Source organism: Lissotriton helveticus, chromosome 12 (assembly GCF_964261635.1).
Source record: "Lissotriton helveticus chromosome 12, aLisHel1.1, whole genome shotgun sequence".
NCBI classification, from domain to species: domain Eukaryota; kingdom Metazoa; phylum Chordata; class Amphibia; order Caudata; family Salamandridae; genus Lissotriton; species Lissotriton helveticus.
In genome coordinates, this window is record NC_136073.1 from 634,825,318 (window position 1) to 634,852,872 (window position 27,555).

The 27,555-nt window shown below is 47.5% G+C and overlaps 1 protein-coding gene across 7 annotated transcripts in view; it reads right to left on the minus strand.

Moving 5' to 3' along the window:
- The window catches only part of LOC144799973 (butyrophilin subfamily 2 member A1-like), a 683,081-nt gene that overhangs the window by 162,880 nt on the left and 492,646 nt on the right, over positions 1–27,555 (minus strand). For all 7 annotated transcript variants that reach the window (XM_078671629.1, XM_078671626.1, XM_078671625.1 and 4 more), the window contains one exon: positions 9,221–9,331. In XM_078671629.1, coding sequence (XP_078527755.1) covers positions 9,221–9,331 — 111 coding nt within the window. The remainder of the gene's footprint in view (positions 1–9,220; positions 9,332–27,555) is intronic.

The window sequence follows — 27,555 nt, forward strand, 5'->3', positions numbered from 1 at the left end:
ATTCATCCTAGATTCCAGGTACAGAACTGAATAACCCCTTGCAGAGAATTCTTTAGTCAGTCACTTGGCAAAACAAACTTAACTTAAACTGTAACTTTCTATTCCCGCCCACGTATTAGGCTTAGGTCAGGTACACGGGGTAGGCGTAGTTAGAAACACCAGTTGAGTACGATTAGTCAAATGTAAATGTGTATGTATTCATTTTATTCATTTTAAACCTTCATATGGCTTAGAAACCATATCAATGTTTTTACAGTATTATTTTATACTTCTGCTTTTATTGTATGCACTTTACTTAACCATAAGTATTGCAATAATATCGATCCATTTCTCTTGTATGAGAAAAGAGACTGATCAATAAATAACATCTTTTATTGAACACGCCAGTCTCTTCCTTTTCTCTACAAATCTGGTGAGACTAAGAATGCACGTACTGACTGAGTAAAATAAGTCGTCTTTTGGTTTCACACGACTCTAGAGATACACTCTTGATTAGGGGAGAGCAAAGTTGTCATGTTCTATGGTTGTCAGAAACTAAATCCCTTCTTGTCTATCCAGGGAGGTTCAACTCCTCCTTGCCTATTCGAGAAAGTTTCTAGTGAACTCTGAGCTAGCTGGCAAAACCCAAAACTTTAAGTCTAATATCGACAGTAGTAGACCTAGTTAACGTCTGGTCTAGGCCTATACTATTGAAGGTATTATTCCAATGCGCAGAGCCTATTGGGATAATAGGAACTACACTACACTTTGTTTGTTCCCTGCACAGAGGAGGCGCCCTCGGTTTCAGTTTCCTGGCTGTGGTTGCATCAAAGCAGGTGTGTCGGCCCTTAACGCTGGTAAAGCAATAAGTCATGCATTTGCGAGCGATTAAGCTATTGGCATTGTAAATGACAATGCCATTTATTTAACGATTAAGCTATTGGCAATGTAAATGACAATGCCATTTATTTATGATTAAAAAAAAAAAGTCATGAGCAATGCCAATAGCTCTACCTTTAATAATGCCGAGACCATTGCATTGTAAATGCTTGTTCAGTTTTGCACATAGGCTTGGGTCCAGGGCACCAGGAGATCTTCTAAAAATCTATGAGGCCAAGTGCATTGCACAATTGTGTTATGGTAGCGAGGTTTGGGGGGTATTCTAATGACGGAGAATAATTTTTTGCGCAAGCTGGTCCAGGTCCCACAATACACCCCACCATTTTCAGTGCATGCGAAGCTTGGGCTTGATTATGTTTCGGCTCTGATATCTTTAAGCCCCCTCCTGTGCTGGATTAAGATCTGGAGCAGGGCTGTGCTGAAGCTAAGCTGGCTGATTCTCGAGGACTTTTTGGCTCTGGATCTGGTAACTAATATACCTTGGATTTCTCATGTTTAGGCAGATTTTTGTTATCTAGATAGGCCTGATATTTTCACAAATCCTATCTCTATCTCCGCCAATGAGTTGGGGAGTGTTAAACGTTTGTCTTTGGCACGCTCCCGTTTGGAGAGAAAAGGTTTAGAACTCCAGAAGCTTTCAGTAAGGGGCTGCATGCTTTTAAAAACTGTGCAGGGGGCGGAGCCATACCTGGGCTTTGTTCGCTTCCCAGCATGTAAGGTTTTACTGGTTAGATTCAGGTTTAATCAATTGCATCATTTCTTGGCGACCCCTTTTGGGTGGGCTCGGTCTTAGGCAAGGGCATCCTGCCGCTGAAACAATGAGTCTCCTCTGGATATGCTCCATTTTATAATGTTTTGTTCTTACTTCAGCTGGCCGAGAAAGCATACTTTAATCCCATTGCTAAAATCATTGCATTTTAAACAAGTTAGGCCTTTCCTGTTGTACCTTCAGATGCTTCCAGCTGAGCATGTGACTATTGCTGCTTTATCCTTCTTGCAAGCTTCCTGGGTCCCCGGGGAAACGAGGCCTGATTCATTGTTGTAATGCCTTCTGTTTTTATGAGTAATCTAATGTTTTCATTATTTATGAAATTGATACAATTGTGCTTTATCTGTATTGTTTTATGGTGATTTTACTCACCAAATAAAGATTCATATTGATTGACATTTCTTTTGAGTCAGTCACATCGTTGGCATTCACTGAGCTTAGGCTGTCTTTTATCTGGTTAGCTATGTTAAGTCACACTCTGAGATGAGCCATTGTTTACCACTACAGAAGCTTCCCCTTATGTATTTCTGCAGTTTTAGGATTCATTCTAGCACTATGGTCCGCCACCACAGCAACACTACCACCAGTTCACCGGTACCAAGGCAGTATTGAAAATACATTTTGGGCCGATCATGGCAGATGTGATTTCTTCAAAGAGGCATTCTGTATAAACACAGTGTTCAAAACAGATCACAAAACGAGCTACCTCATATTAACATTTGGGATTTATATTTTGGTTTACGGGTAGTTATTATGTACAGGCGTCTCCAAAGGCCAAAACTCCCCAGTAATGGTACTTCCAGTTCTTTGCAGTTTCTCACAATCAAATTATTAGCCCACTGTAGTATCATACCTAGTGCCATATGTTCATAACACATCACCTCCCTGTCCATACACGACATTGTTTGCCTTCTTAGATTTTGTCAATGATGGGAAGCCCAAACACAATGCTCAGGTTAACGGACCTTAACAAACCTGGTTAACTAATCCTCTTGGCAAGGGCACTAGCATTTGCAAGAGGCTACACAATGGTACAATTAAAACATAAGAAATAGATGATATACTGGCAGTAGACCTAACAGATAAAAGAGATATGCTGTAGCACTGATATTAATTTAACAGTGCATACGATTTTAGCCTGCTCTACAGGTCTTGACAGGGCTCCACACAAGAACATTCTGCTCATTATTAACATTCACTATTAGTAAAAATAGAGAGGTAGTCCCCACCCCCCATTCTTTGTGTTACAATCTTGGATCTCACAGATAAATGCATCTTTGTGTTGAAAATGCACCAAAAGCAAAGTGAGAAAATCAAAGGAAAATAGCAATGCAGCTATTACTGAGATTTACATTGCTGCTCACAGGATACAGAACCTTTTCCTTTTAGAGCTGCATCCTGAGCAGTTGTTCAGTTGCATGCAGGCTAGGAACAATGACAAAGCATGGACATTGGAATACTTTAATATAATCGAACGAGAGTCAACCAAAAAGCTCCAAAGAACTAGAATCATGTTCGAACGAGAGTCAACCAAAAAGCTCCAAAGAACTAGAATCATGTTGGCCAGCTCATTTTCAGATTCCAGCTTCAGAATAACACCTTTGCTGAAAGCTCCACGGCTTTCAATTAAAGAAGAAATATGGTTCAAGACATCACAAGTGAAACAACTCACGTTTAATGTACACACCCCTGCACACCTGTCCAAATGTTTCATGCCATTGGATCTAGCCAAGAACTGGCGATTGACCTCCTTGAATTAACAGGTCATCCACCCACTTAGGTAAAGAAGACAGTTGGGCCACTCCATGCACAACTAAGGCTTGACCCTCCCTCCAGAATGCCTTCCAGCACATCCCAGTTCTCGAAGGCACTTTGATGAAAATCAAGAGGTCTAAAGACAAATTTCTTCTGCTTTCTAGCTGATGGCTTGCTATTCTCTGGGCCCCCTTTCTCATGCCAGGCCATCTGACTCCTTGCTTGTTCATTGTGCTGTTGATATGCCCAAGTTCAGACAGCCCACACAGTCTTCCGATGAATATGGTTCCTTGTGTTCTTCCCACTACCAAGGCTTTACAGTCTTCTATAACTACAATGAGCCGGAATACGATACAGAATAATAGCGATTTTTTTCAATTTCACTTGAATAAGCTCGTGGCCCATCCCATAAACCCATCTAAGTGTTTAGAGGCAACTTTATAGCAGCTACCAAACAAAACCACTAAATGAATGATTACAGCGCTCCTGAAGCCAAAAAACTAGTTACTTACCTGTACACTATGATTCTGCAGTATTGATATCCTTCATAGATTCACATGCTTGCATCTTCCCCGTCGTCATGGTGGGAGTCTCAAGGTTAAAGAATAACCATAGCAGTAAAAGAAAAAACTGCATAGAAAACCCCTAAAGAAGTATATAGTTTGGTAGCGTATCCCCATTATTATGTGGTCCAAACACCAACCAATCAGCTGCCAGCCCTGGGAGCATGATTCCCAGCAGAGCCACCATACCTCAGATTTCCAACCAGCCCATAGAGTGAGCTAAGGATGTATCTAGAGATAAGAAGTGGTCTATCCGCTAAAAAACAGGGAGGCGAGCGGGCCGCATGTGAATCTATGAAAGATATCAATACTGGAGAACCATAGTGTACAGGTAAGTAACTCGTTTTTTTCTCCAGTATTGAATCTTTCATAGATTCTCGTGCTTGTATCAGAATAGTCAGCAGTGCATAACCCAAGAAGCGTTGTAGGATAGACCCCTTTTTGTAGTGCTCTGCTTCCTAATATTAGAAATCATAATGAGTTATGCTGCTCCAAAAACAAAGTTATGCATATTTTTGCTTGTCACCATGTTAATATCAATTATATATAAAAACAAGAATCGACAATGTATTTAGCAGACAATCTAGTCAAAATATAGCAATACATAGAATGAGAGGTACCTTAGTGAAACAGGTGCCGTAGAACTGCTTGTCCATCTGCGGTGTCCGCTTTCAACGCTGTGTCCAGACAATAATGTCTGGTAAACGTTTGTGCATTTGTCCATGTTGCCGCTCTGCAAATGTCCGGGAGCAATACTCCCATGAACAATGCGGTCGACTTTGCCATCTTTCTTGTGGAATGAGCGCAAACTCTAGCGCGCAAAGGCTTTCCTGCCTTCTCATGACATAAAAGTGATGGCCTAGGCTATCCATCTTGGAATGGAAGATCTTGATAGAGCTAAGCCTTTCCTGGGCCCAGCAAAGGCGATAAGCAATTGGTCTGTTTTCCGAAATGATTTTGTCTTGTCAATATAAAATTTGAGGCATCTTCTGATGTCCAAAGTGTGCAGCGATTTCCCTGCTACTGAAGATGGATTCTTGAAATATGTAGGTAATACAATTGGTTCATTACGATGAAAAGCCGTAGGGTCTTTGGGGATACATTTTGGATTTGTTATGAGAATGACTCTGTCCGATTCGAATTGAATAAATGCTTCCGAGACAGAGAACACCTGGATCTCACTGACTCTCCTGGCGGAAGTGAGGGTGATTAATAATGCCACTTTCCTAGAGACAAATTGTAACTCAGCCTTGTGAATCAGTTTGAATGGAAGTTTCATGAGATATCACAAAACTACATTGAGCTGCCATGGAATGGACGGCTGCTTAACACCTTCAGCGCGGCGCGAATTTTCGTGCCGTTCTGAAGGTTCTAACGAGCCAACGGGCTCATGACGGAACGGTTCCGTCATGAGCACAGGCCAACCGACGCTCATGACGGAACTGTTCCGTCATGAGCATCGAAGGGGTTAATAGGTGGGAACACGCTGAACAGTCCTTTTAGAAATTCCTTTATGATCCTGTGCGACCAAAGCAATGGATGATTTAGCGTTCTACGATATCTTGATATAGCCGCAAGATGTATTTTTATTGAAGCATGGGATAGCCCAGCTTTGGCTAGGTGAATTAGGTACGGTAGAATCTGCTCCAACGAAGAGTGAAAAGGAGGCAGATTTTGATCAGAACACCAATAGCAAACTCTTTTCCATTTTGCTGTGTAAGTTTTATTGGTAGGTATTGCTCGAAAGTTCGATAATATATCCCTGCTGTCCTGAGGAATATCTAAGGAATAAAAAAAAAGCTCATGAGGTTCCAGGCTGACAAGTTCAGAGAGGTTAACTGCGGATGAAGAACTTGCCCTCCTCTCATGGAGATCAGATCATGTATCAATGGAAACTGTACTCTGGGATTTACAGACAGCTGGAGGAGTTCCGAAAACCAGAACTGTCTCGGCCAAGCTGGGGCTATTAGGATCAGATGGCATGGTTCTGCTCTAATTTTCCGTAGTATCCGTGCTACGAGAGGAAACGGGGGAAATGCGTATGCAAACATCCCAGTCGAACAAATGCGTAGCGCATTTCCCCACGACCCCGCCTGAGGGAATCGACTTGCAAAATGTTTGCATTTCTTGTTGTGCTGATTTGCAAATAGGTCCAGAGTTGGTGTACCACATAACCTGAATATCTTTAAGAGCTGAGTTTTATTTAGTTCTCATTCGTGACAGATTGAGGCCGATCTGCTTAGGCAGTCTGCTCTCGTGTTGTGTCATCCAGGGACATTTTGGACCTGCAGAGAAATGTTGTGTTGTAGCATCCAGTTCCAAATCTCCTCGGCTTGGGCTGAGAGTTTTTTTTACTTTGTGCCTTTTTGCTTCAGTAAGTAAAACATTGTTGTCATACTGTCCGTCTTAACTCGAGCATGATGTGCAATTGGGCTTCTTGCCCCGTCCAATGGCCCTGTATTTCCAGTTCCTGAAGGTGTGCACCCCATCCGTGTAACAAGGCGTCTGTCGTCATGACATAGCTTGGAGATTGGGGTTCGAAAGTAGACCTTTTGATAGGTTGTCCCTGATGCCCCACCATGACAGTGCTTTTCTGATCTGAGGTTTTTTTTTTTGTTTTTTTGTTTTTTCCAGAGTTTTATATAGCGCGAACTAGACCCGAACTGAATCAGGTATCAGAGCGCTTTACATAGCACCAGTTACGTTACATGAGGACACGCATTCATTTTAGGCACGGGGAGATTAAGTGATTTGCCCAGAATCACAGGAGTTTTTTGGCGTAGTTGATAGTAATTCGATCCTCAGGCTTGTACCCATTGCTTGTCGAGTAGTTCTTGCAGCGGCCGCATGCGAAGTCGACAATTGGGGACTAATGGAATGCAGGATGATATCATTCCAAGCAATGATTTGAAGATTCTTACTGAAGTGAACCTTTTTGCTTTTATTCGTGCTGTCAGCTTCATTATTTTTTGCGTGCGCTCTTCCGAGGGGTAGGCTTTTGCTTTTTGAGTTTGTAATTTGGTTCCTAGAAACTGGAGCGACTGCGCTGGAACGAGGGAAGACTTTTCCATGTTGATCTCCAGTCCCAAATTTTGGAATAAAACCATGCAGCATTCTTGTCATGCTTCCTTGAACGATGCACCTTTTATGAGACAGTCGTCCAGATACGGATATATCTGGTGGCCTTGCTGTCTCAAGTGCCTACGATCGGCGCCATACATTTTGGGAATACACTTGGCGTGGATCTGAGGCCGAAGGGTAACACCTTCAATTGGTAGTTGCGCCGCGCACCGTGAATAGTAGATACTGCCTGTGTTTGATGTGAATTGAAATGTGAAAATAGGAATCTAACAGATCTACGGAAAATGGTCTGGGGTTGGATGTGTTTACTACAATGGTGGGAAGCACTTTGTGTTCTTTAAATACCCCTCACACACCAAAAGGGCCCTTGGTGTCATGCTTCATCATAGGGCTCTTCACATCCCGCTACTAACCGGCGGGTACGCGGGAGCACTGATGTAATCACTGTGTAGTGTGAGAGGGTTGTGAGTGGTAGGGTCAGGAGTGGATGGTGAGTGAGTTATTAAAAAATACCTGGCAAGTGAGGAGTAAAAATAATTTTAATATACCTCCATGCTGGTGTTGTTAAAAATGGTGAGGTGGAAGTTTGGTTTATTTAATGTACAGAACCTCCTGTGTGTGTCGCCATGTTTCGAAGCCTCAAGCTTCTTCTTCAGGACGGGTGCACAGATCCCTACCCTACTCACCTGCGACAGTCTAATACCGTCTATACATGAGGTCAAGATCTTCACGTCCAGAGTGTTTCCAAAGATCTAATGCTCCATTTGTACTTTTGTGTTCTTTTACAGATTGACATTTAAGGTATTACCTTGTTCCAGTCCATTTGACCATAGTAGGCACATTTGGCTACTTTATACATCAATTCTACAAATAATATTCCTTATGTATAGACAGTATTAGACGGTCGCATGTCACCTAACCAAAAATGTAGATGGGTCAAATTCAGGAATGGGAGTGAGTGGGAGCAGAAGAAGTTCACCAACTGTAACAGCCGGAACTTCGTGTACATGATCACGTGCCCCTGTGGGCTCGAGTACATTGGCATGACATCATGACCAGCCAAAATCAGAATCGGCAAACATAAAAGCAATGTCCGATGTTAAAAAAAGCACCAAGAAAATTGTGTCACATTACTTGTCTGAAATCTACAGAGTAAATGACCTACAGTGGACATTCATAGAGCAATTACCATCAGAAATTGGCCTCTTAGAAATGGAACAGTGCTGGCTGTTCCGCCTGGGCACTAATGTCACTGGACTTAACGATAATATCCCTTGGAACCAGTTCACCTAAGCAAAGTAACCATTGGATAACCCCCACCCTTTCTGTGCATTGAAGTGAGATGTGGGTACCAGGTATTACTTAGCTCCTTGGTATACATTATCTACCTCATACATCCTACAGCCACGTAAACCCATTGAGGCTTAGGGGTTTAGCTGATAGACTTTATCCCCTTGTGCAGTTTTCTGTATTTACTTTGAATTGGCAAACCTTTTTTTTCCCAAAACCAGACTTCAAGCGACTAATTATGCTTGCTTAGCCCCTAAAGCAGTGTAAAGGACACCAGCGGTGTTCTTCCCCCTCTTTCACTTTGCTTACATAGGGGGATCAACAATAGGGCCTGCATTACGCACACCGAGCCGGGCGCTTCACTTCAAACAGTTTGGGCCGCGCACAGTGCAACCGCAGGCAGTTGATGATTAAGCGGTCTAGTTCCACAACTGCGTTGCCCGCATGACGCGCACTTTACTGGGCGTGTCAACACAAGCGGGCGTGGTTCTGCACAGCGCAGCAGCAGTCTGTTGAGGAAGCAGTCTAGCCTTACCGCCGCTTTCAGTTCCGGGTTTGTGGCTCACCGGAACCGATGCTGATTAGGGGCACATCCCGCTACACACGTACACCTTGAGAGAGGTGGGAACACACAGGCAATTAAGGAGAGGAGTATAAATTCTGAGATCTCCCTAATTCTCACATACCACGGAGCCGCGGAAGGGACGTTTGTAGGAGGTAGTATAGCTATAACCCTGAGACACAGTAAAGCAAATGTTGTGATCCATTATGAAACTGCATGAAAAGATCAACATGACAATAACAATCATCTTGTCTGTATAATATAGAAATGTACTGATGTAATGTCCATTAAATTCCTACTGTGTAGCCGCTCCCAACTAACCTATAACTTTAATAAAGCTTCCTCTTCTTTCCGATCTCTGTTGGTCCATAGAGTAAGTATTTACATCTTCTTTTATGTTGAAAGAAGCTGGCGGTGTAATAAGAGAATATCCTGGAGTATAAAAACACAAAAACATAAAGTGCATGTGCATATACTTAAACAAACAAGTTGTACATTACCTCATTGACAGTTGTTAATTTTTTAGGCCAGTAACAATTACCATAATACAACACCGGTTTATGAAACTCAACTATAGTCAAGTCTGATCAAGGGGTTAAGCTCCAGTACCGAAGAGAGAGGCATGTGAACCACTCCACAGGCAGTTTAATGTGATGAGTAAAGGAATTAGGTGATCCAGCTGGAAGCACTACTGATTTCTAATAGCATAAAGACCAGCACTTAGGCTAAAAAATTGCTCTTACCCTAATTGCGTGCTCCTGCAGAAATTAAGTTAAATGTCCAACAGTTATGACATATATCATAATTTCTTGGCACAAGGTTATGAGGAGATACACAAGTTGTAAAGAATGAGCCACATTTACAAAACTGGCAATGAAGGTAAAAGAAGTACATGAATAACATGACCAATATAGGGATGCAGAAATAACAAGCATTTGTAATGCAATAGGTCTCGCCTTTGCGAGAGTTAGAGCTATTGGCGTTGTAAATGGTAATGTTTTTTACCTATGTGTTTTTGTTTGGAGTGTTGTGGATGTATGTGGTGTGGAGTGGAATTAAGTGGGTTGGATTGAAATTGTTAGTTGTGGAATTGTGTAGGGTGATATTGTGTGGTGTATGTGTGTAGTGGAATTATGTGGCATGGTGAATAGATAGAGGTGAGAGCTGTTGCCAAAGAAAGAAACGTTTATAGTCAGATGGGTAGAAATTTGGAAAAGGAAAACTTCAAAGAACTTCGGAAGATGTAGGGGTACCACTTAGAAGTTAGGGGTCAGAGCCTGTAGGCGACAATCTGAAGTTACCACGTGTTTAATGAGATCTGTGGGCGGTGAATAATGTGGTGGTCGGTACACTGAAAGTTCTGGCATGGACATGAGAGGAAGCAGATTGTTCACAGAGCCTAATGAATTCCAATGGGAGCTGAAGCAGCTCAAAGTAAGAGTGATCCGTGAAATTAAAGGAGAAAAACTGAGTTCATATCAATACTGGCCCAAAGGTGCACTGGAATGGAAGATGGAAGCAGGCCCCTTGTACTTGAAGAATGTCAATGGGGCTAGGGGAAATAATCCTAATTTTCCAGGCTTGGGACCGTTATCTTGTCAATTTTGGGAAAAACGCATCAAACCAGATGCATGATGTTCACAACAGCTCTCTGCAATCCTTAATGTAAAAAGTAAACTTTATACTTAAGACAATTGAGTAAGTTTTGCAGTGCACCAAAATGGTGATGCTCGGGGATCCAAAGATTTGAATTTTCACCTCACAATTACTTCTGGCAGTTGTACGCCCTTTCCTTCAGAAAGAGGCACACTTCAAGCCAGCTGCAGTAACGCTTCAGTATGAGTCTCTGAAAGGAGAAGGGAAGTTACGAAAGGTACTAATCTTCTAAGTGTGACCCGCTGCTGTAACGGAGGTGGGATGAGCCATGAGAATTGAAATCAAGGAAGCTGGTCTAGAATGTATTTACCTAGCACTGTGCGAGAACTGATGTGGCTTCAAAGAGAGGGACCAGCGAAATGAAGTGAAAATTAAAGTGCACACCATCAACTAAATTTAGTCTGGGAAAAATAATTTCTAGAAAATGGATCATGAGGCAAAAAAACCTAAGATAGAAAATTATGCATAATTTAGTCATGCAATATAAAAATAAAGACAGCTGAACATAGTTGGAAAATAACGTATTACTTTTTTTCACATCGCTTAAACGCACAAGTATTTAGACGTTGGGGTGTGGCCAGCAGCCGGCTAAGATGGCCACAAGTCTATAGAGCTGTGTTAGCCACGGAGTGCTCGCACCATTGAATTCGCCATTATCCACAATTTGGTAAACTCTCGGTGAAGCCAAGAGGGCCGGGAGCTTGGGGGGGAGCTCTCCGGCGAGTTCCAGGCAGCGGGAGCGGGCGCAGGCAAAATGGCACCGCCCCGTCGGGCCTGACTGCTGCAGAGCCGGCATTGCTGTGATCCGCCGGCGTTGATTACCGAGGGCTGTCAGTTGGGTGGGTGGCCACGTGTGGAGTGGCACATGCGTGGCCCCCTCCCCTACAGGCAGCCACATGAGCAGCAGGACGCGACGATCGTGACGCATAGGGACGCAGCTTAGTGTGCAACAGACCCGGCTGGCATGCAGAATTTGGTGAGCGGCCCGGTGGAGTCAGCAGAGAGTGGCCCGCGACCTGGGTACAACAGTGAGTGCTGCTGCTTGGGCGAGCGAGGGGTCCCCCTCCCCTCCCTGTGCATGGCGCCCGCCTGGACAATTGATGGTGCATTAGCAGCCGCGGGTGCAATTGAAAGAGTGAAGCGCCTGCGGAATGTGACTAAGCCTGCCCTGGGAGCTCGGGAGGAAACACTGAAGCGGGAGTACCATGACCCCACAGAGACAGTAAGTTTGGTCAGCGGGGGTGCCTATCGGATTGTGTCTAATTACAACGCGGCAGAGGAAACTGCATTGGGCCCCAGAAGCCCGCCGTGTATCTTGGGCAACATATATAGGGAGGGTGCCTTGGGATTTTCTTGAATGAGGAACTTCTTTGCTCTCTCGGTTATGGTACCTCTCTCAGTTGCACTTTGGATTATCTTCATGAGTATGGATGCAAATTCTTGGGTGGGATCTTCCTCCAGTTGTACATAGGTGCTGAAATCAGAAACATGTAATGTCACCTGGTTATGATAATAACTGGTGTCCATAATCACAAGGGCACCGCCTTTATCCGCGTTTTGACAGGTGATGGAAGGATTATTAGCCAATTTCCTCAGTATGCTTCGGTCTTTCATTGTCAGATTCGTAGCCCTAAAAGGATATCATCTTCTATAACCATAACCGAATTGTAATACTATGATTCATGTAGCAGACCAAGATTTGTACCTGTTTAAGACCTGGGTTCATTGTTTTTGTTTATAGATATATCCCCTGATGAAGGGCAATGCTGATGCCCGAAATGCATTGGGATCATCTTACACCATGTGATTGTCAGTATTGATGGAAATGGAATCTTGAGACTCTTTGAAAAAACTGTTGAATATATATATCAAGAATATCTAGGTCATGGAATCAAAATGACCATTAAAGGATTTATGTTATAAATTCACATGAACGACTTGTGATTAATTGTGAACACTCATTCAGTGTTTCCACGCTGTGCAACGGGGGACAGCCCCTCATTAGGGGTTGCTTTCAGACTGAATTTCGTTCAACTCTGTTTGGTTCAGACAGAGAAGCCCTGTATGCACGCGACAACCACTAACATCAGCTATACCCAGTAAACACAGGCTGTGCGTGTCCAACCACCGATTGACCACCTAAGGAGGTGTCAGAGGCGAGCAGTCTGACCGGACCCCGGTGCTGGGGGTGTCGCCGTTGGGTGCCCTGAAGTGTTCTACGAAGAAGCCCTCTCCCCGCCTGTACAACAGTGGTGTAGGTGATCGTTGGACCATCCCAGCGCAACTGAGGCAGGGGCGAGCCTAGAGATACCATTGAAAGTCCACTGGATGGGGCGCACGAAAGGTGTGGGCCCGGGCCAAGCCAACCACATAGACAAATACACTGTCGCCATGGGCCGTGAGGAAGGCGCCACAGGGGGAGCTCCGGGACAAGACAGAGAATATCCAGCCCAGGACCCTTCGCTGAAGGATATACTACATGCGATAAAGGAGCTCCGAGGGACCTTGGAGCCAAAACTGGACTCTGTCACTGAAGTGTTCAACCTGCTCATAGCAGATTTCTGTAAGGCGGCCAACATTGATGGACTACAATCAAGTTGAAACGACTAGAGGAACAGGTCCTGAAATGAACCAGAAACTAGACTGATATTCTGACCCGGCTGGATGACCATGAGGGTGGAGCCCGACACAACAACATACGCGTGGTGGGTGTGCCTGAGGGCATGGAGGGGCCATCGGTGGACCTCTTTTTGGAGGACCTGACTTTAAAGGTGCTGAAGCCGAAACGCCTCTTCTCGATTGAGGGGTCCCACCAGGCCTGGGGCCGAGGCCTAAACCGGGAGCTCCCCCCTGCACGATAATTACGTGCCTGCTCAACTACAGAGACGTCATTTTACAGACGGCGCGCCAACACAGATCTACAGTACTAAATGCAACGATTCGATTGTTCCCGGATTTCACACTCCAGGAACGACAAAGGAGAACCTTCAATGCAGTGAAACGAGCCCTACACGAACAGAATATCAAATATATGATGCTATTTCCTGCCAAGCTGAAAATCATTTCAGAGGGTAAGACCTTCTTCTTCACCGCGCCAGAAGAGGCGAACGACTGGCTGGAATGCTGGAGAACGGTCAGGCGAAAAGGGGGCAGAGCCCAACAACATGTCCCCAAAGAGCGAGATGGCGAGAAGAGAGGTGAAGACCTGGAAGCTGACGCCCGACCCAGCAACAGTGACCAGATAAGTGATCACCAATGGGATACTATGTTGGTAATCGAGGGAGTGAGTTTGCTGAGGTTGTGGTGGGCAACCGAACCATTGAACTGAGGCTCTGGAGAACAGTTGCAGAGACTATACTGCGGGGACAGCCGTGAGACATTGGACTAGAGACACTGGTGCAGAGGGACTCCCATGATATCTATTGGGGCATTGATCATCCGAATGTTGTTTTAAGCAACAGGTAGCTGGAGGCTGACGCGTACCCCACAGTACTCGTTACAATTACTCGGTTAGGGAGACAGGCACTCTGCATGTTGGGGAGGTGGGAGGTTCTCTACTCATCAAGCAGGGTTGCAGGGAGGGGGGGTTGGGATATTGTTGGGTTTGTCTTCTTTTTTGTTTCTTTGTTCCTAGCTCAAGACTAAAAGACAGATTATGTGCATGCATGGACAGGAGGGATGGGGTGGAGGGAGTGAGATGTGGACCACACTTAGGGTTCCATGGCTAGGACAAAGAAGAGTCCGACGCAGCTCACGGCCTGGTCCTGGAATGTAAATGGTTTGGGGAACAAAATCAAACGCACTCTCGTCCTCCAATATATTAAATGACATACCCCGGATGTTGTACTGATGCAGGAGACGCACATTAAAGGATCACTTCGGCTATCGGCTGTTGGACCATTCTGGGTACACATCTGACGCACGAGGGGTGGGGATCCTGCTGCGGTCAGCTGACCTGCTTATTGTGGAGAGAGTCTGGTCCGACAACGCTGGCTGTTGCGAGGCTGTGGGAGGGACGGAAGATAAACTTCTGCTCTTTCTATGCTCCTCCGCGTTTACAGAAGATTACTTTCCCAACGATTAGCAAAATAAATCCTCATAGGGCTCCCAAAGGATACGCTTCTGGCTAGGGGCGATGCCAATGCAGTTTTAGATCCAGATCTGGATCGCTCGCGTGCTTCATTAGGACAAGGGGGTGAGTGGCATCTCCTGGGATTCCTTTCTGCTCTGGGTTTAGTGGGCATATGGAGGGCGCAGCACCCCCCACAGCAACAGTACACATACTATTCGGGGCGCCACGGTTTGTTTTCTAGACTTGATTATTTACTCACACAGGGCGACAGGGTGGGAGAATTCTTAGCTGCCTAACATATGGCCCGGGGCATCTCTGATCATTCCCCAGTATGTGCCAAGGTTCAGGGGTCATATGTCAATAAAGAGGCGTTCCAGAAGATAGACCCGTGGAGATTGAAAGAACATAAGCTGAGGGAAAACTTGCGAGAGGGTACGGATTGGTACTTCCAGGAAAATGTAGGCACAGTAGACTCGCACCGGACACTGTGGGAGGGGTATAAGACCGTGCTTAGGGGACAGGCACTTGTAGGGGCCCAAAAAAAGAGAGAAGTGCGACACATAAAATCCTTAGAACACGAAGCGCTTCCGGCAGAACAGAGAGCGGCAACGCTGGGGGACGCAGACTCACGGCATACTTTGGCCCCACGTCAGCATGAATTTAGAGTAGCGGTGGAGAAGGCAGCAAGGGCACATGCGCTGGCAGTGCAACATTGCCTTTCCGATGTTGGAGACAAGGCATCCAGCTTATTGGCATGGCTTGAGAAGCACGACAGAGAGAAATCATGGGTGGCGTCCATCCAAGATGGAGATGGCATTTGCCGTGTAGACAGCGTAGAGGTAGCAGAGGTGTTTGCGTCATACTATGAAGGTGTTTATGCGCCTGTCAGCACGAGATCTGAAAGGGACTGTGTTGAGTTCCTGAGTGATTTTTCATTGCCGGGGGTCCCTGAGGACGACAGGACGGCTTTGGAAGCAGAGATAACGGAAGACGAGTTGTCGAAGGCATTGGGATCCTAGAATGTGGGAAAGGCGGTTGGCCCCAATGGGCTTCCTGTCGAGTTATGCAAAGGCCTGGCCTCCAAAATAGTGGTGCCACTACGCAATATGCTGCAGGAGAGGCAAGCTGAAGGACAGTTACCAGCAGATCAACAGGTGGCTACCATTGTGGTAATACACAAACACGGGAGACCCCCTGACAGTTGTAGCTCTTACAGGCCGATTACCCTCCTCAACGTCGAAGTCAAGATCTTAGCCAAGACCCTAGCTAATCGACTGTTACCGATTATCGCCAACGTAGTCCATAGAGATCAGTTTGGATTTATGCCATACAGAAGCACCCGACATAATTTCCATAGGCTATATGGAGTGCTACATACGACACGGGACCCCTCTGGTCCGCAAACCGCGCTGATGGCGCTTGACGCATCCATAGCCTTTGACAGTATTAAATGGCTGTATCTGTTTTCCGTACTATCAAAGTTGAGTTTTGGCCCTAATTATTGCAGGTAGATGAGACTCCTTTACCAGGAGCCGTGTCCCTGGGGCGTGTGAATGGCATGCTGTCACGACAATTTCCCCTGCGGACGGGCACAAGACAGGGGTGCCCTTTGTACCCTCTTCTGTTCGTGTTGGCCTTGGAGCCCTTGGCGCACTGGATCGGGAGGGACCCTATGATCTGGGGTATTGTAGCACCGGGAGGCTGGGAGGATCGCATGTCATTGTATGTTGATGATTTTTTGTTGTATCTCGCAAGACCCTACTTCTCAATTGCCAGAGTGCTCCATCTCTTTGATTTATTTTGGAGCTACTCGAAATATACTATAAACTGGGCTAAATCGGTGGTGTTCCCACTGGCACCAACCCAGACTCCCGGTGCCGTGTCCGGCTCCAATAGCTACAGAGGGTTTTAAATACTTGAGAATCCAGGTAGTGCGAAATCAGCAGCTGTTTCTAGACAAAAACCTCAGCCCCCAGTTAGAGAGACTCCAGAGTGACATGCAGCATTGGCAAACCCTAACACTGTCCTTAGCGGGCAGGGCGGCTCTTTTCAAGATGATGGCCCTGCTGCGCTTGCTATATATTCTGAAGAATATCCCATACCCTGTCCCGCCGACAGTTTTCAAAATGATTCCCCAAGATATCTGGGCATTGCTGTGGCAGGCAGGGGCTCCCAGGATAGCGTTACATAAACTGCAGTGAGGAGCGTACGATGGGGGCCTGGCTATACCAGATGTATGACTATTACTGGGCATCGCAACTGCTGGTAGTGAATGACTGGGTATACTCACACGGGAAGGAGCCTATGTACAGGGCAGACCAAGATGTTATGCCGGAGGGGAATTGTGAATCACTACTTTATTCGCGACAGAATGATCCTAAGTTGCCCCCACAAACAGCGGTAGTTGTCTCATGCTGGAGAGAGGCCAATTGGGCCCTAGGTTGGCATAACAAACTGACCAGCAGAACACCATTGTGGTCTAGTGCAGGACTGATGGAGGTGGCCTCGCTACAAGGGTTTACAAAATGGAAGACCATGGGAATAGAGAGACTTGGAGCCGTATGGAGGGATGGAGCCCCACTTCTGTTTGAGGACCTACAGACGGAGTTTGAGCTGGTTGAGACTCAGAGGTTTCATTATTTGAGGCTCGGACATGCCCTGCTGAGTTAAAAGGAGATACTCTCCTCCTTGACTATTCACCCCTGGAGGACAGATTATTAATTGACCCTATCCCAGAGAAAACAATTTCAACAATATACCGGAAGCTCATGAATAACCTGCCCGATCCACTAGCAGCATTGAGAGCCGCCTGGATTGACGACCTGGGCAACATAGAGGACGAGGGTGCCTCGGTGAGGGCACTTTTTCCACATCCTGTGGGAATGTCACAAAATTGTGCAATACTGGCGCAGAGTTACAACAATTATAGCCAGGGTGGTGGGTACCGATGTGCCGCTAGATGCAAAGTGGCATCTACTGATAATTAAGAGAGAGACAGATTGGCCCAAGTATATTACTATATGGCTCGTCTTAGCAACGGTGATCACAAAGGGTAATATTGATAAGGAATGGGGGGCGTCCCTTTCCCCTTCAGTGCCAGACTAGGAAAAGCTGGACTTTTTATATTATATACTGTACGCTTACTTTTGTATTGTTTATATCATTATTGTTACTGTATATTTCTTGACCCTCTCTTTGCCATCATATATTTTAAAATAATTTGTGTTTTCTTGCACTTATTGTTTTTTGTACTTATTGTTGTTTCAAATGTCTGAACAAGAAACCCTTACATATACTGACGATTATATCAGCACAATTGCGGGCGGTCCCTCATTGTTAGGTCCTCAAGACCCCATTGTCAATTCACCACAAAATACATTACGTAACAACTTAGAAAGACTACAAAAAAAACTTATTAGAACAGAGTTACATGCCAAATTCTTAAGAGACTGTCTAGGTAACAACATCATTCCTATTGGTCTTCAGGTGAGAAACATCCCGTGCATCTTTGTGGAAGACGAACAATATAAAACAGGGTTTAGCTTTGTCTCCAACAAATGCTAAAGAAGTTGGATGGTGCTCAGTATCGAAACTGCGCTACGTCTTATTGAGAAACTAAAAGCAGAAATTGCCGATTTGGAAAAACAGATTCGTAAGGATTCTTCAGTCACTGATGCTAATGACTTTCTCACTAAATTAGACGAGACATTAGCCGATTTCCAACGTATTAACATCTTGAAAAAAACTGAAAAGCTACAGAAAGATTTAAAAAACTATAATCGCGAACGCACATATCCATATTTAAAGAAATATTTTTTCCAAAATACAGGCAATCAAGGTAGCTGGGCACCAAAACACACCACATTCTCAGATTCTGGTTCCTCCAGCTCCGATGATAATAGCAGCAGAGGACCTTCCTTTAGACCTAACAGGGGTACAAACTCTGGGCCTTTTTTAGCACGAGGCCAATCACCACAAAGAGGACGATCACGAAGCCCCAGAAGGGGCTGGTTTTGCAATCAGTACACCCCCGGGTTTTGCCAGACATGGAACAATTACTACGAGTGGTAATTCCACCTGCTCAACTAGTACAGACTGAAATTGGAGAAAATTCAAATATGGAAAACTTTCCCATCTTTAATTTGTCCTCTCATGAACTAAACTTAAAAGAGTTCGAGGTCCTTAGCCATGGCTTATCATTTGTCCCGACTAACAGGAACGATGTGTTCTCCACGTTGGTCGAAACTCACAAGTTCTTTCGAACTATTCGTCTAAAAGAATTCTTTCATAATACACCCCTAAGTGGATCTGCCAATACTAGTGGGCTAAAATGTCCTTCTACATTTTTTCCAGCAAACAACCTAATGCCCAAAGACTATTCCAGGACAAAAAAATTGTTAAATTTAATTTGTCTAAGAATGAGATGGACACTTTAAAATCCTTGTCAGCGGGGGCGTGGCCAAGATGGCGGCGGAGTAAGACGTGTTTTCAGTCCCTCCAGCGCCAGGCCCTTTATAGCTTTGTTCAGCATCTTCCCCGGGCTCCTGTTCGGCTTCCTGGACGCTCCTGCGTCCCCTGGGGGTCGTGTCCGGTGACTTGGAAGCGTGAGTGCCCCTGAGGACTCCCCGGGCCACGTGCAGGGCGATGAGGGTGCGATAAGCCGCCGGGGGTTCGCCTTGTCCCCTCCAGCTACAGGAAGTGAGCTGCATGAGCGCTGAGAGGCTGCGCTTTGGGGAGACGGTCACTGCGTGGCTGTGGAGTACTGTAAGGGGTGAAGGTGCAACTGAAAGACCGGGACCTGGTCCCGACGGAGGGTTGAGCCTGAGCTAGTGGCCCCGTCTGGGACGGAGGATCTTTGACCGTTGCCTGCCACCCTGCATCGGCGACTGGTAGCCGCCTGGTTGGATGTGCGGCTGAGGATTAGCTCCGTGTGCGGCGCTCTGTCTCTTCCGGGTCCCGGCCCGTCTACATACTGGAATCGCGGAGGGGAGACGACATATACCGCCTGGATCCTCCGCATCTGTTGAAGGGGCATTGGCATAATCTGTGATCACTGGGGCGGCGTCCTCGCTTGCGACCGGCTGCGATCGTCTCGACGGAGTTCCGCACTGTTGCACAGTGCTTCCCGCCTTCCTTCCCTGACGGAGTAGAGCGGCGGCGATGTCAACCTCGCAGCGCAAAGGGAAGCCTGGTAAGGAGGGTCCGACCAAGGGTTCCCAGCCACCAGCATCTCCTGGCCCTAGTGCCTAGCCCGGGCAGAAGGATGATGAGGCCCCTGCAACCAAGGCTTTCATGACGGAACTCTTCGCATCTATAAAGGAAGATATCTCGGAACTTCGCACTCAACTAGCGTCTGATCTCCGCGAAGTGCGAAGGGATGTCGATGGAATCGGAGAACGTGTGGCTACATTGGAGGATCACGACCTGAGCATGGCAAACGATGTCCACCAACTGCAGCAGGACGTGCTGCGGCTTATGGAGCAGAACTTAGACCATGCAGGCCCACGCGGAAGACCTGGAGAACCGTTCCCGCAGGAACAACATCCGGATACGGGCGGTGCCGTGGGACGGCGAAGAGTGCGATCTTAGAGGCTATGTGCAGGCACTTTTCCTGCAAATACTGGACGAAGAGGATCTGCAAGAAATCAGGATGGACAGGGTCCACAGGGTGGGGCTGCCCAGGCGGGGGAGTGGACCGCCCCCAGACATATTAGTCTGCGTGCATGACTTCCAGCTAAAGGAACGAATCCTGAGAAAGGCACGGGACATTCCTTCCCTGCAATTCCGAGAGCATCGCCCTCAGCTTTATCAGGACCTGGCAGCCACGACACTCCAAAAGAGACGCGAGTTTCGACCGGTGACCGCCTACCTGCAAGAACATAACATTTCCTACTCATGGGGTCATCCCTTCCGCATTGTCTTTCGGTGGCAAAACAGGTTGGCGCAGATCCGTTCTCTCCAGGAGGCGAAGGAGCTTCTGGGCATAGATGACACGTCCCCCGCACCTGAATCTGGCAGCCTACCCTCGCGGAGACGGCGCCGATCCTCATCATGGCACAGAGTGGGCTCGGAGGCGGGTCGCAGACGGCCTGACCGCACGACTAGTCTGCAGGAGAGAGGGGACGCGGTGGCGTCCGTGGCTTCAGCGACGGTGATGTCTTCCCAGCAGAGCTCCGGGGCAGCCTGAACTCGGGCTGCTGGCCATCCGGTGCCGGAGGGGCACGTGAACTCAGGTACCGAGGGTATGTTTGTACTTTTTGAGAAGACACCCCGGTCCCTGGCCCTGGGGGACCCTACGATTGGTTCCCGACCCCAGCCCTTGGGAAGTCCTTCGGACTATTCTACTCAGGGTCTGCCTCCTTTGGGATTGTTTTGTTTCGTTCTATGGGTTTTTGGTGTGTTGGGGTGGGGGGGGGAGTTCTGTGGGGGGGAATGGGGGGAGGGGTGGTTGGGGTGGGGGAAGGGGGGGCTGTGTGGTGGTGGTGACTTCTGGATGTCTGATAAATGTAGTACTTTGCCTAGGAGAACGATTCATTGGCGCTTGAATGCTGTGCCCCTTGCTCGTAGCACTCTGGGCTGTGGTACCCCGATTGAGACCTCCCTCTTTCTGCTCTGGGTCCGGGACTGTTGGACTCGTGGGATTGGGAGCGGGAGGGGACGACGGGGAAGGGAGGGACTGGTCGGGTATGTGTGAAGAGGACCTGATGGGGGAAGAGGGGCTGGGATGTTTGTGGTGTGGAAGGGGTGGAGGTGCGTTGCTTTAGCGATTGTGAAGAGGTGGGGTCTGATGTCTCCTCATGCCTCTTAGCATAGGCACGTGGAACGTGAAGGGTCTCAACTCCCCGCAGAAACGCCAACGGATCTGGAAATACTTGATAGACCATCACCTGGATGTGGTGGGCCTCCAGGACACCCACCTGGCGCGCAAGGATGAGCTTCGGCTCCGGCATAGGCAATTCCCCCTCATCTATAGATCTTCTGCCTCTACCAAGCACAGGGGGGTGGCTCTTCTTTTCCGGGCATCCCTCCAATTCCAACCTGTGGGAGTGAGTTGTGATAAGGACGGCCGATGGTTGATGGTCAAGGGGTTGCTTTATGGTCGTCTGTGTACGTTTGTGGTGGTGTATGTCCCTAACGCTCAGCAGAACAACTTCCTGCAAGGTTTGTTAGATAAAGTAGGGGACTTTGTGGAGGGACACTTGTTTGCCTTGGGTGATTTCAATTTGGTGTGGGACAAATCCTTAGACAGCTCCCGTGCCCAGAGGACGGATTCCGGTGCCTTCTCCACAGCAACGAAAGATAGGATGGGCGACCTGGGGCAGATAGATGGCTGGCGCACCGTGCACACCCAGACCCGAGATTATACATTCTTCTCCCACGTGCACCATTCCTACTCCCGCATAGACCATATTTTTTTAAGCCGGGCACTTAAGGGGGATGTCCGTGACTCCAGGGTTTTTCCGCTCTCTGTCTCAGATCATAGCCTATTGGTACTCGTGCTGCAGTGGTCAGTGAAGGGGGATGGCTTTCGGAAATGGTACTTCCCAGCGGCGCTTGTCAGGGATGATACCTCGTGTTGGGAGCTTAGAAAGGCCATCAGGGAGCTCCTGACTCTCAACCCAACTTCGGACGCATCCATGTTTAATACTTGGGACGCGTGCAAGGCCTCCTTGAGGGGCACCTGCATAGCCCTCAACGCGAACCTTAACCGATTGCGGAGGGAGGAAAGGGAGAAATTGGAGGCGGAACTCGACAACTTGGAACGGGCGCACAAGTTGAATCCCTCTCGAGCGACGCTCCGGCCGCTGACGTCTGTCAGGGGGAAATTGAAGGCCCAGTACGCCAATCGTGCGGAGTTTACCCTCCTGAGATTACGGCGCGTATCATACTCGCAAGGGAACAAGGTGGGACGGCATCTAGCCCGTCAACTCCGTGAAAAACGAGAGAAAGAATATATAGGGGGGATCCAGGACCCGGGGGGGTTCCGTGCGACATCGGGACGAGGATAAGGCGGACATTTTTGGCCGGTTCTATGCTGCGCTATATGAGGGTGACTCTCTGGATCAGGGCGCTCAGGACGCGTTCCTAACTGATCTCCCCATTCCGCAGGTCTCGAAAGAGTGGAATGAGCGGCTGACGGCCCCCTTTTCCAGAGAGGAAGTGCTAGAGGCTATTAAGGCCCTGAAGCCTAACAAGACTCCTGGTCCGGACGGCTATACTGCTCTCTTCTACCAATCGTTTGCGACTGAACTGGTTGATTGCCTGGTCTCGCTTTTTAACGAAATGGCGACCACTGGGGGAACCTCTGGTACTATGGCCGAGGCCATGATAACCGTGATTCCCAAGCCAGGGAAGGACCTCTCCCAATGCGCGTCGTACCGTCCGATAGCACTCCTGAATGTGGATGCTAAAATGTACTCCTCTATCATTGCCCGCCGGCTCCAAGATCTGATGCCAGCCATTATCCATCCGGACCAGTCCAGTTTCATTAAGGGGCGGCAAACGCATGACAACTTGCGGCGCGTGCTGCACTTGATAGAGAAGGCCTCCAGATTTCGCATTCCGGCGATACTGGTGGGGTTGGATGCGGAGAAGGCGTTCGACCGTGTCGATTGGGGATTCCTGTTTCGCACTTTGACTGCCTTTGGCTTTTCGCACCAATTCCTCACAATGATTCGGGCTAATTACAGCAGCCCTAGCTCGAGGCTGCTGATCAACGGTCATCGGTCTGCTTGCTTCCCCCACTCCCGGGGTACGAGGCAGGGTTGTCCCCTCTCCCCTCTCCTCTTTGCCTTGAGTATCGAGCCCCTGGCGCTTGCGATACAGGAGAGGGAACAAATCAAGGGCCTTCCCTTTACGGGGGAGCAGCACAAGATCTCCCTGTTTGCGGACGATGTGCTATTGTCCCTAGGAGATCCGGCCCATTCCCTGCCCCATGTTCAGGAGGTGCTTTCCAGATTTGAGGCAGCGGCAGGGTTCAAGGTCAACTTTGACAAGTCGTACATACTGAACCTGACTCTCCCCTCAGCGGAAGTGGAGCGGGTACGCTTGCTCATGGATTTGCAGTGGGCATCTGCCTCCTTATTATACTTGGGAGTCCGCCTGACTTCCACCGTGGGCTCCTTGTTCACGGCTAACTTCCCCCCGCTGCTGGCTGCGGTGAGAGCAGACCTTGACCGGTGGAAGCCGAAATTCCTGTCATGGCTTGGCAGGATCCATGCCCTCAAGATGGTCCATCTGCCTAAGTTCCTCTATCTCTTCCAGGCCCTTCCCGTTCCTATAGAGATGGACTTCTTTCGGCGCTTAAAGACCTTAATGTTGAGATTTGTCTGGCAAGGTGGACGGGCCCCTATCCCCTTCGCGACGCTGCGGCGCCCAAGAAGGGAAGGAGGAGTGGGGTTCCCTGACATGCTCTTATATTATAAGGCCGCGCAGCTGCGTGTGATAGTGGAATGGTCACAGCAGCTGTCGGAGAAACACTGGCTGCATATGGATAGGAGTGTGGCTGGGAGGTCGATATGGGACTTGATCTGGAAACCCAAAGTTGACCGGCCGAAGAACGCCTACATTAGCACTCCCACTAGCACGGTCTTGAAGGTGTGGGACACGGTTACCGGCGACGACCGCTGGACCTCGTTTCCATCCCCCTTCACCCCCATTCACTTCAACCCGGCCTTCCCGCCGGCATTGCTGGAGGGACCCTTCAGGCTGTGGAGAGAGGGAGGATGTAGGGCACTTACACACCTGTTCCATGGGGTGGCTCCTCTGACGTTTCACAATTGCATGCGTGACTATGGGGTTCCGGTCACTGAGCGCTTTCGACACAACCAACTTCTCCACTGGGCCACGTCGGCGGGGGTGTGCGAGGCCGCTACCCGGCCGCCTTCTCCATTCGAGTCCTTTCTACTCCGCACCTCCGCTATGAAGGGGACGATCTCTTTCATATACGGGCTACTGCTGGCCACTGCGGTTTCTCCGCGCCCCCGCTACATGGAACACTGGGAGCTCCTTCTGGGACGTGACGTCTCTGACGACGAGTGGAAACATCTTTGGAGTGACATCATGACGCACAATCACTCGGTGAGCCTTAGGGAGGCCCACTTGAAGACCATGCACGATTGGTATCTTTACCCGTCCAAGCTCCGCCGAATATTTCCTGCTTCTTCGGATAGGTGCTGGAGGGGTTGCGGCCTGCTGGGGGATTTCTGCTACATCTGGTGGGACTGCCCGATCCTTCACCCTTTCTGGGCTGAAATTCTTTCCCACATCAAGGATATCTTGGGGTATCCGATATCGGACTCAATGGCCCATGTCCTGTTGGGCCTCCGTGATCCGATGTTGGAACATCAAACTAAGGCGGATAAACGCATCTTGTGGCTTTGCTTAGGGGCAGCTAAACTTACGCTGGCGGCAGCATGGAAGAAACCACATGCCCCGGCCGCATCACTGTGGCACGCGAGACTATGGGGTCTACTGAGCATGGAGAGAATGGCGGACATCTTCCTGGGCAATTTTAAAAACTTTCTGTTCCGATGGGCCCTCTGGTCCGATTCTTGTCACGAGGCCTACCATCTGCGGTCTGCCCACCTACGTTCCGCGCACTTCACCTGTTTCAGGTTTAATCGGACTGCATGCCTGTGAAGCTTTGTATTGAGTGTGAGTGTTATGGTTGCCACCACCAGGGGGGGATGGGGAGGGGGGAATTTGTTGGGTACGGGGTTTGTTACTTGTTGCGATGCTACCCAGCCTCTGGGGATGATAGTCTCCTGAATCAGTTGCAACGCTACTTCATCTGCCGGCCGTTAGGCCACGCACGGCTTTCCGCCTAGAACTCATTGGCAGACATTGGACTTACGAACTGAACTCTGTTATCGTGTCCTGCCACCCCGCCTTGAAACATTCAGTTTATACCTTGGAGTGCTTCTTACAGCTTCCCCTGTGTGGGACTTCTGGCAGAATTGTCGCCTGTACGATTCTCTTTTTTTTTTTTTTTTCTTTTCCTCTCCTTCTTTCTCTACCTCTCTTTCCTTTTCTTGCAAAAGTTGAATAAAAATAAATTTTACAAAAAAAATCCTTGTCAGCACGTGAAGACCTAATAGTGAAGCCAGCAGACAAAGGGGGTGGGATCATCGTACAGAATAAAACGGATTATGATCAAGAAATACTTTAACAACTGGGTAACCCTGTTCACTATAAAAAACTATGCGGGGACCCTACACCCAGAATTCGCAAATCCATTTTTCAACTGACATCGAAGGGGCAAGATGGGTTATGGCTGAGTAAGAAGGAATTTCAATTTTTGAATAAAAATGACTACAGTATCCCAGCGTTTTATACGCTGCCGAAAATACATAAAAACAGCCAACACCCCCCAGGACGACCTATTGTGGCGGGGTGTCAATCGGTACTCCAACCATTAGCTGAGTATGTTGACTACTTCATAAAACCATATGTGAGCGAAATAAAATAATTCGCTCAGGATAGTAGAGATGTCATCATAAAATTGGAGGGTGTATTTTTTAACCCTTCTAATAATATTCTGGCCACAATGGACATTGAAAGTCTATATACGAGCATCCCGATTCAAGAGGCTCTTATAGTCATTTATGATGTGTTGGAACAAAGACCAAGTCCTCATCCAGTTCCTACTTGGTTCATCATTGAGTGCGCAAAAATTGCATTGGAGGAGAATTACTTTCTCTTCAACAGCGATTTTTATGTCCAGCTCCAGGGTGTGGCCATGGGTGCGATTTTCGCACCACGTATAGCTAATTTTTTTGTGGCTGCCTTTGAAGAAAGGGTAATTTACAACAATAATCCTTTCGGCACCAATCTATTGCACTACCTACGATATATCGATGATATATGCATAGTATGGGAGGGTTCTCAACCCAAACTAGAAGAATTTCACACATGGCTGAACAACTGTGATCCATTTCTACAGTTCACATTGGAACACAATGTGAACTCCATAAGTTTTCTGGACTTACAAATCTCACATGACGAGGGGGTACTTGCTATGAGTCTATACACAAAGCCAACAGCAAAAAATACCTTGTTAAAGTTTAGCCGTCACCACCCTCGCAACCTACGTGACATTCTCCCTTTTGGTCAGTTCCTTCGGATCAGACGGAACTGTACCAAAAGGGCGGATTACTTTAGAGAAGCTAAGATCCTCCAATCCAAATTGGTAATGAGATCATATCCCTATAGACTTGTAAAACACGCCATGAAAAGGGCATGGTACTACGACCGACAAGCCCTTTTAAACAAAGACAAACGGGATTCAGGTGACACAAGTATTGCACAGCCGATTACCTGTGTCATGACCTTCGGTACCGAATCCCATTAGATCAGGAAAATCATAAAGCGTAATTGGCATCTGATCAGAAAGGTGGAACCACAATTGGAAATGCCACGTTTTGCCTTCAAGTGGGGTAGGAACTTGCGGGACCACCTTGTTAGAGCATACAGGGAACCTGCACCGAGCTCAATTACCAACTTGTGGGGTCTAGCACCGATTGTGGGTCATTATCCTTGTGGTAATTGTGCGGCTTTTCCCACTACTGAGATGATGAAAAGTTGTTGTCTGAATGGGAAAAGGATAATATTTAAACACCATTCAAATTGTCTAACAAAAAATGTCATCTATTGCATAAAATGCCCTTGTGCTCTAATGTATATAGGTAAAACAACCCAAGAAATCAGGAAACGGATCCTACAACACCAATCACGTATCCGTTGCAATGTGACGTCTGCCCCTTTGGTGGAACATTATAACAATTTCGCACATTTGCCATCAGAAATGACATGGTTTGTCTTGGAAGTTGTAAAGGGCACAAAGAGAAGACATTGTGTTGACAGGCTGCTCACACAGAAGGAGAATAGATGGATTTGATCTGGCAATACTGTGGAGAATGGACTCAAT